The following is a 10,469-nucleotide window of genomic DNA, read 5'->3' as shown; positions in this document are numbered from 1 at the left end:
TTCAGCTTTTGCTTGCAACTGGACTTACAACTGTATTGTTGACGTGAGTTTACAAGACTCGTTCGCAGGTTTTCGTCGCTATGTTTGTATTTTATTTGTTTGACGCGTTGCTTGGCAACTATCGTATTACGGGGGATTGCTGGCAAAAGTTGGTAAGTCCACAATTGAGAAAAATTAAGTGGTTTCAGACAGCCCTGTAGTGTCCATCGTCAGAACTGATGGACCCGCCATGATGACCGCTTTACTGGTGTTTTCTTTGTTGGCCGCTGATTTGCCGATCAGAAACTTAAATCATATCCAAAGTATTTAAAACATGCTAAAGTTTTTAAAAACACCAATTTTTGTCCAGCTTGCTCGAAAAATTAGAGTTTGCACAATTTTTTTATCCGAGTGTTTTTTTTAGAGAACCTAAAACTTTAAAATTACTCTATAACATGATTTATAGACTTACCAACTTTGACCGTAATCCAAGAATATATGCACGATAATCAATCTGTAGGTACAAAACTCCAGTTTAATTTATCCACAATTATTACTTTGGAAAGATAAAATTTAGGAAAGAAAAATTGTTTTAAATTTTATATTTAATTAAATAAAACAGAACTTAGAAATTTTTACGCACTACACCAAATAAATAAAACCGGCTAGGTACCTACCTAGAGAATGTAAATTTTCCGCCATTTTCTTTTAAACCTAGCTCTCCTATTGGCCGGTTGAAATTATAATGGCGGCAGTTAGTTTATAACCATTTTCCCCTAAAGTGAGAACGAAAATCAAAATGTTTTCTTAGCTTACCGATCGATCTGATTCCGTATGACGTCACATACTCAGGATCGATAATACGACATTTGTAATGTTTTGAACGTCTAGGTCATCATGACAACGGGCTAGAGCAACCTCCATAGAGAACTCAAACATATACACCAACTAGTTTCCATTGGCGTTCTTCCTCAGTAAACACTAGGTAGTAACTACTTATTTACCTTCATCAGGTGTCTAAACAGGTACCTACCTACTTTCTTTCAGGTATAAGACGGCATACTTCATATGCTGTCAGACATAACTCTTTCTATAGAGTCAGGTAAGTAAGCGCTTATCTCACTTCTAGACATGAGTTCAGCGTTTGACACGATTGATCATGACTTCCTCATTAAGAGATTAGAGGAAACATTTGGTTTGAAATACAACATAAATTGACAAAGGTCAAAGGTTGGAAATAAATTATCTAACTTCGCAACAGTTTCTTCAGGAGTACCCCAGGGATCCATTTTGGGACCTCTTCTCTTCATCCTTTTTACAAATGATATATCCAAAATAATCGACTCATTTGGTTTCTTGCCTCACTGCCATGCTGAAGATCAGCAAGTTTATTTTTACTGCACTCCAAACGAAATCAATAATCTCAAGATCAGTATTACTAAATATCTATAAGCAATAACTGGTTGGATGTCTTTAAGCAAGCTGAATCTGAATCCATCTAAGACTGAGTTTCTCTGGGTGGCCACAAACAATTTTTTTTAAATTTTATATTTTATTTAACTATTTTAATATTAAATTTAATTACGGCAATGACGTATTGCCCATCTAACTAGGTATGAAAGGCCTGTCTGAAGATGACAATTTATAGAGTGGATATTATCTAAGTTTTTGCTTACACAATATAATGAAAATGACAGATTAAATATCAGTATTTACAAAAAAAATTATAGACGATTCTTATAGATATTTTATATATGATTAACCCATTTCTATTTCCGGTAGCGATATCATTCCAAAAACAACATTCAAATTTCTCGGTGTGAATCGAGATTCGGTTTTCTTAACAAAATCATCTGAAGGACACTTTAAATATTAGGTAAGTACTGCGATGGCATGAGTTCCGGATACCCCGGGAGCCCCACACCTAGTTCTCGCTCCCCCTCGTGCTGAACTCAAGTCAGTCCGAGAAAACTTTCCTACAGAGGCAACACAACTACTAATCAACTCTTACGTAGTCTCACGTCTCGATTACCGCTACGGAATTTATGCCAGCATTCCAAAATATGAAATTGACAAACTTCAATTAGTGTTTAATGCAGCGGCACGGCTCATAACCGGGGTCTCTAACTATTCGCACATTTCAGAACACCTTCGTAACCTTCAGTGGTTCAAGTGCCATGAAAGAATCCAGTACAAATTGTTCTGGATGGTGTTTAAATCCTTCAATGAAATGGCCCCACCCTACACATCTCTGAACTATGCGTCCCGGAAAAAACTGGTCTGAGGCAGTCAACTCTTAGATCAGCAACATCATCAAACTCCCTCCGGAGCTAAAATGCATAACAAGCCCAACTGAATTCAGGTCCAAACTAAAAACTTACGTTTTTAGGCACTCATTTCCTTCAACTAAATATATCTGCCTGAGAGTAGCATTCTTTTATTGCCTACAATAAATCCTAATCACACCTGTCTTATTGGAATTACATCATTTGAAGCATATATTTATATTTATCAATCTGTCTCATACCGAGGAACCAATCACATTTGGAAAGATAAATTCTAATCAAATCCTTGTACTTTTGCACCATATGAGAGTTGCTTCTCCTCTCCTATAGACACGCATTAAATAAAATAAATACCGGAATTAACAACGGAATTTCTAATTACACGTGCTCTAATTATGTCCTCTGCGTGGGAACGGTATATAAATTTATCTAATAGACAATGAACAATGATAATCTCAAGTGATATCTTAGGTAGGTATGATCCAGTATCTACATTATCTGCCTGTACGGAATATAAATAAATTGTTATACAAGGTTTTCCAATAAGAGGTGTTATTTTGATATTCAATCGTAAAAGATCTATGGTTTCGTTGCTTGTGTGGCACGTAGCGCCGTCTTGTTGTTAATCATTAATAAATATTAATCATCTCTCGATAGCGCAATCCATTCACCGTAACTGTTGCTCCAGCCTCATTTTCGAAAAAGTAAGATCCAATGACACCGCCGGACCATAAACCGCACCAAACAGTCACACGTTGAGGATAGAGAGGCTTTTCAACAAACACTCTTGGGTTTTCCGAGCCCCAGATGCGACAATTTTGCTTGTTGACGAAGCCACCGAGGTGGAAATGGGCCTCATGATTGATTGATGAGATGATTTGCATTTGATTCACTCAAGTGAATTTTAATAATTTCAATGCGTTGTTGAAGCGTGTATCGTTCCATTTTTGTTAATGGCGTAGTTTCTACTTGTCAAATGTCAAAAATGACAGCTTCAAAAGTAACATCTATCGAAATAGCGGGCTTTTCAAAATAACACCTCTTATTGGAAAACCCTGAATATCAGTGCTCCGCAACCTTTTCTCACCTACGACACACCAAATTTCTTCCTAGAATTCCGCGGCACACCAAAAGCTAAAATATATAGATATTATATTGATACACAAATTTTACAATAATTTCTTGTTTTTTATTTGAAAAGTATACATACATACATATAACTATAACATATTTATTTTTACGCAATCTTAATAATTATTATAAAATAATAATAAATTATTGAGCGATTAATTGTTAAATTAACCTGCGCTTGTTTCAATGAATACAAAAGTTTTATATTCGGCTCGATTTTTGACAGCACAACCCGAAGTTCTTGGAACCTTTTAAGCATGACCGCTTATCATTTTTAATTAATACAAGCGTTGAAAAACTGTTCACATAAATATATCTTTGAAAATGGAAGTAGTGTTAAGAATGCTTTAACGGAAATGTGAGGATATTCTTTTTGACGTAAATCCAGAAAACATCTAATTGATCTTCGGAGAAGTGAAGTTTTAATGTAATGTCATTATTTAAATCTGTAAATTCCACTCGAATTTGCAGAGGCAGTGCTTCCTTTGCTGAAAAATAGACAATATTATAAAAACTATTTTGTCATTGTATATTAAATACATAATGAAATATTGTAAAATGTCAAATACATTGAATTTGACCGCGGCACATCTGTGTCCGGCTCACGGCACACCAGTGTGCCACGGCACACCGGTTGCGGAGCACTGCTGTATATGTCCAAAGCACAATCAAGTTCGTTGATTAAATGCATTGTAGGTACATATAGTTTTGTATTAGTGATCGACGAACCGGTGGATGTAATCTGTTAGCCATAAGTTGATAATAGTTAGTCTAGTCTATGGCTAGTGGTGGGATAGATCATTGTAGAAATATATTATATATTTGTACAGCGCCATTCAGGAGATTTTTCACAAAAACGGCGCAATATTAATCATCCAAATATTATTATTATTATAGTTGTAGATATTCTCTCAGTATCGCCCAGGTGAAAGACCGTTAGTCAGAGTCGAAACGTTATTTGAAATGGCTTTAACCGTGTTTGGTGACCAGATATCCAGGAACCTACTTACCCACTTCCTCCCTTCCTGTATCTTTTTCTCCCCACTTTTTTAAGCCTCTCAACATACCCATTTTGGCGATGATTGGCGTGATGCAGTAGAGTGGCTCTGGACATCTGGGACTTTTATGCAGTATTAATATTAAATAAGATAAATGGGGTAGGTATTAATGTTCCCTAATATAAAAAATAAAATTAAAGCCAGATGATAACTTCTTTTCCTATAATTCTTACATTCATTGAGGTTGAAATGACACATATTATTGTGTGTAGGTACTATTTTTATTCAAACATAATATTCTATTGTTATAAGTTATGAGTCGTAACATAATTATAATATTATATTACATTATGTAGACTTGTGACACATAATTATGAAGTACACTTGTGAACATTATACGTCATACAATAAAAATAACATTTTTTTCCAAACTATTATAAATCTTTGAAGAATGCGTGTAGTATGAATTGCATTCATAAAGTGTTAAACACCCAAAACAGGAAAATTCCTGGAAAATTGATGTTGAATAGAAGGAATCTTCTTTATCTCCAAAACAACTGCGCGGCTCTTAGGCGTCAGTTATGTTTCCATCGCTAGATGTCACTAGTGAAGACTGAAGGCAGCCAAGTTGTCATGTCTAGGGAGAAATCCCTAGATTAGAGGAGAAACAGAGAGTTTCAAGTGCAGAATGGGAGTTTTTGCCAAATAATCTAGGGTGAAATCGATTTCGGCAAAAAAAAGTTGACATCGAGAATTCTCAAAAATTTTTAGATTTTAGTAGTGAAGTCAAAAGTTATCTGAATTTTTTGCTCCTATAGGTATATTAGGAATGTTTCACAATATAACCTGACTGTCTGAAATCTAGGTAGTTTTTTATTGCTTTGGTAGGGAGTTTTTATTTTTTTACCTGGCAACTTTGTGGTTCATTATTTTGACAGATCTCAAATTGTTTCGCATGGCCGCGGCGATTATGACATAATTTCTCGTGAAAATATCGAGGACAGGGTCATCGCGGCAGATCTGTTGGCTGTATTCAATCAACACTTTCACATTCGTTCAGTTCTCGACTGTTTGTCGTTGTTTCCAGTGCCCTCCGCAAATGGCACCTCACGCGACTCTTTGTGATTACACCTGACGATATAAAATTAGAAACATCGTCTGTTTATTTGGTCTGTTTTCGTTGTGCGCGATGTGATTGTGCTGTTTATCCGGTGCGCTGAATTATATCAAAATGAGTGCTGTTTCCACATCAGCTATAACGTTCACAGATTTGTCGAATATATTTTCGATTTCAGCTGTATTAATATGTTTCTGTGCGATGGTTTTGTTTGTTATGAGGTACGTACTATTTTAATTTTGAAAATTGAACACATCATATGTGAATTTAAGTTTACGACATGACTTTAATGTCGACTACCACAAAATGTCATCATCTGTCACTGACAACTGTCAAAAAATTTATGTTTTCACCAAAAATTATTCATCTGTCAATAACAAAGTGTGGTTAAGGTCCATTACAAACATTCCTGTTTTAGATTATGTTTCCTCAGCTTGCTTTTATTTGAAGTCAACATCATCAAATCTAATATTTGGTATGTTTTCAAATTTCGGTCTGGAGTTATTGATATAAGTGGTCATCTGTCATCTCTCTATACGAAAATGTTTTATATTCCTAGAATGATTCTTATCTCTTGTCACACCTAAATAATCTTATTAACAGTTTTTATACCATGTTCAATTACGCCTAATTACGGAGGCAATTTAAATCAAAAGTAAATAAGTTCTTGTGTACATCTGACCATAAATAAACCACCCCATCTGACCTTTGATGGACAATGTAAGTCCGTCCAAAACGGTAACCGGACAACTCAACACAGTGAAAATTCAACATACCTTTAAAAAGTGATTTAAAGTCATGAAAGTAATGAAACAGAAACTAGGTTAGATTTTTCATCGCTTTTAAAGACTTTACATCGCTTTAGGTGTGTTGAATTGTCATTGTTTTGAGTTATTATAGAACTGTCCGAAACATGGGTAAAAACGAGGAAGCGCAGCACGGCATAATCCCCCAAAAATAAATCACGTTAATACTCTTTTCAAGCCGTGAAAATTCCAAATCATCTCTTGTTAGAAGGAGTTCACTAATGATTTGGAATAAGATAATTAAATATTTTGATGTAAAAAGATATTTCAATGAAAACAATATGGTAATTAATCATTAATTTGTGATGACATGACAATAATAAGTATACCTCGTGTAAATTACGTATATATATTATTTAAGTCACTTCACCGAAAACAATATAAGAAAGTTAAAATCCTTCTCTGACTGATATAATGACAATATTGTTTATAGAATATAATGGTGTTTTTGTATGGAATGAGTGAACCCAACCATGCAGTTTATAAAATGTTTGTGCAGTTTGATTGTAGACTAATTGAAATATGTACAAGAATAGTGATTGGGTAATTTGATTTCTGGCGACACAATAATTCTAATAACTGGAGTTCGCTCGAAGCTCACATTTTAATTCATTCCGACGAATTTATATTTGTATATATATATATTTTTGACCAATCCCCACGGATGTTTTCTTTTAATGTGAATACCGTACAAGAGTCCCAACTGCCCCAACCGTCTGGAGCCAGTGAGACTTTGGAATCCCCAATTGGGGTATGTTGTGAGACTGAAAGTAGTGAGGAGGGGAAGGAGATAGGGAAAAAAGGGAAGGTGGAGGAGTACCTGGCTATTCAGATCTGATCACCAAACACGTCTAAAGCCATTTGAAGCAACTTTTCAATTCTGAATGGTGGTCTTACATCAGGGTGATACTGAGAGTATCTTCCACTCTGGAACTTGCCGCAAGTACACCATATATCATTTTGAATGAATAAATTGTGAAATAACACAAATTCATCAAATTAAATTTATTTATTGAATATCAACGGTATAAATATACCATACACCATAATACATGTCTCTGAATAACAATTAATTGACTGTGGCATTTGATCATAAAATGACGACAGAAAGTATAAAATTAATACTAGAATGAGATACAAGTACATACATAATATTATCAACAAGTATGAGTAGACTTACATTGTATTAGTAATGATTTAGAAGATATTATAGTAAAACCTTTTTGTACCTAGCTTCTGTGCAGTTAAACAGATCCACTATATCTGCGTACCTATTACTAAATTGATGTAATCTAGGTACAAGCGAGTGTTTGAAATGCTCAGTCTTGGAATTGTTACAATTAAACAGGGTTACTTGCGCAAGCCGGGATTTGAACCCGCGACCTTCGGATTGCTATTCGAGAGCATTACCCCTCGACCACGGTAGCCGTCAAAAGCCGCCAAATGTAAGTTTTTAATAATTAACATAGTAAAAAAGTACCTTACCATTAAAGAATTTTATTTGAAAATTTTGTAAAACGTTTTTCAACTATAAAATTAGCGGTAAGCACCAAATGAATTAGTTATTTCCCGAGGGATTCCCTTAGAAACATCCGAGATTTTAGTAATGCGTTCATCAAATAAACCCTGCGGAAAGATAATTTTCTAGTTCTGCTAGCGCAAATTCGACTGTAGGTCCGTCCATTATGCCGGGCCTCGCGCAGAAAATTGTTTTTACACGACTTCATCACTTATGTCGTTATATTCCCACTTTATTTTATAGAAATGCTAGGGAAAATTCAACCATAGGTCTGTCCAATACACCAGCGCCGCGCGGCACTTATATTTGTGCATGGCCTCTTCACTTACGTCGTTTTATTTCAGTTACTTTGAGTCCTTTTTTTTATATATCTCACCTAGGCCCGGTATATCAGTATTCTCAATATGTGCGACATTCCTCGCGCAAATTTAAGCGGGCTTAATCGGCCGCTTAAGCCTTGGTAAGCCGCAGAATAGTTCCCTCTTTAGACACCGAGGCGCTAGCAGTAACAAATGTCAAATATGACGTTGACGTAAGTATTTATGTACCCCAATCTCACCGAAATATACGTACATTGCATAATTTTATCAGTATGGATGGTTTACATTCATCGAGCGATAGGGGATGTTGATGTTATTAATTGATAACAATATAAAATAGAAAAATAGTCTGATAAGGTATTATAAGAGGAATTTTTCAACGTTAGGACAGTGTTTTCAGCGTAGTAGCCATAAATATACCACTCACGCAACATAAAAAATAAAGTACTTAAAATAATTCCTCTAATAAAATCATAGACAATACTTTTAATATTTCTGATATCTAGACTCCCGACCAATATACGGATTATGTTCCAAGCCGCGCTAAGCTCCACATTCCGACCAAGCCGAGCTTTAAATCAACTGATATACCGGGCTCTAGTCTCTTTTATTAATATAAGACAAATAAGAATAACCGATAATAATTTTTTTAAATATAAACTTTTTTAATATAAAATACAGTGGGTACGTTTACTTTTCAAATTTATTAAATAATTTTATTGTGCTGGCTTTGTATAAAATGTCAGTATTTCTTCAGTGTGGCAAATAACACATTATGAAATGTTAACTGGTTTTTTTTGTCACTAGTCACAACTGGTACAACTTAGATAGGTCAAAAGTCAAATTATTTTAATTGTGTTTGTCAATTTATAAATTTTATTGAAACAAAAATATTTTCACAAAGTCAATATATAATACTTGCAAATACACACGTATTTATTTATATATTTAAATTACCTAACAGAAAAATGAGATATGTATGAACAAAAATTTTGTTCATAACTTTTAAGAAATTAATGTCAGGATTGTTCAGTTTGCAGAACACAGTAGTCTGGTTTGATATGAACGAAACTTTGCGAGAGGGATCGTTATTAGTATTACTGAGGCAATATTACACATTTCGGTAAATATTTACCTAACCGCCACACTTTTAGTTGGCACAAAGCTATTTTAAAATGAATTATTTTTATAATATGATTATTTGATACTTAACATATTTAACTCACTGTTTCACGTGGATGTAGTTTTATTTCTTACAAACATCTTAATTCATCAACATTGTTTATCATTTACGCTGTTTATTATGTGTAGATTATATTATATTATGTGTGGAAAGTACCAATATTAACACATTGACGGACATTTGCCGCAAAACACGTCATACGACGCATGATGTCACGTGACACGTGTGTAATTCTTCGGTGTGACACTAACAAAGTTTAGAAGTGTTATAGTGTACTAGAATTCAATTAACTCTTAGACAAGATGAAAAATAAGAAAACTATTCATTTGTGAAATGCCATCTTTATTTAAAGAAAGAAATCGAAAAGTACGAATTTTGACAAAAGTGAAATATGTGGATATTTGAATAAAAAAATGTTTACATAAATCGAAATACCCATATAGTTTAGTTCTACAGTAAAATTATTGTTTTTAACATAAATAATAATAATAATAATAATTGGATAATTTGTATAGCGCCGTTTTTGTGAAAAATCACCTCAAGGGCGCTGTACAATTTATTTCCTAGGATCTACATTTGTTATTTAGACCAACTGTGCCAGCACGAGGTTCGTCATCCGTTCAGGTATGTGTCTGCCGCCAATATAGCGCTGACATGTATCTGCTGCCAATAAAGAGCGCTGACACAACATCCTCACATAGACAACAAACCTTGGCAGCACCGCTGTGACGCTCGACGAAGACAGAAGATGGAGACTCTGCTGCAAGAGTCCTAGGTAGCGAAGGAACTGTACCAGCTGCTGCAGGGAGAGAGACTACCCCGTCCACCAACTGTGCCAGCACGAGGCTCGTCATCCGTTCAGGCATGTGTCCGCCGCTAATATAGCGCTGACATGTGTCTGCTGCCAATAAAGAGCGCCGACACAATATCCTCACATAGATAACAGACCTTGGCAGCACCGCTGTGCAAAATCACCTCATCCTAGTTTACCTTAGTCTCTCCAGTCACCTCCCAGTCTTTCATGCCACCTAGTGCATCCTCTCGACCCTTTCAGACTCCTTCCTGGCTCCAATACATTCTTTCTATTGTCGTGATCCGACGATTTCACACCTCTGTCTCAGACCCTTAGGG

General features: G+C 35.1%; 1 protein-coding gene across 1 annotated transcript in view; it reads left to right on the top strand.

The window, feature by feature from the left end:
• The first annotated feature begins 5,325 nt into the window (after positions 1-5,325).
• LOC149416550 (cell growth regulator with RING finger domain protein 1-like) overlaps positions 5,326-10,469 on the top strand; it is a 110,783-nt gene continuing 105,639 nt past the window's right edge. The window contains exon 1 of the mRNA XM_089640811.1: positions 5,326-5,731. Coding sequence (XP_089496937.1) covers positions 5,625-5,731 — 107 coding nt within the window. The 5' untranslated portion in view covers positions 5,326-5,624. The remainder of the gene's footprint in view (positions 5,732-10,469) is intronic.

Source organism: Hesperophylax consimilis, chromosome 16 (assembly GCF_061612785.1).
Source record: "Hesperophylax consimilis isolate HC1 chromosome 16, BYU_Hcon_1.0, whole genome shotgun sequence".
In the NCBI taxonomy this organism is placed as follows: Eukaryota; Metazoa; Arthropoda; class Insecta; order Trichoptera; family Limnephilidae; genus Hesperophylax; species Hesperophylax consimilis.
This window is presented reverse-complemented; position numbering and strand designations above follow the sequence as displayed.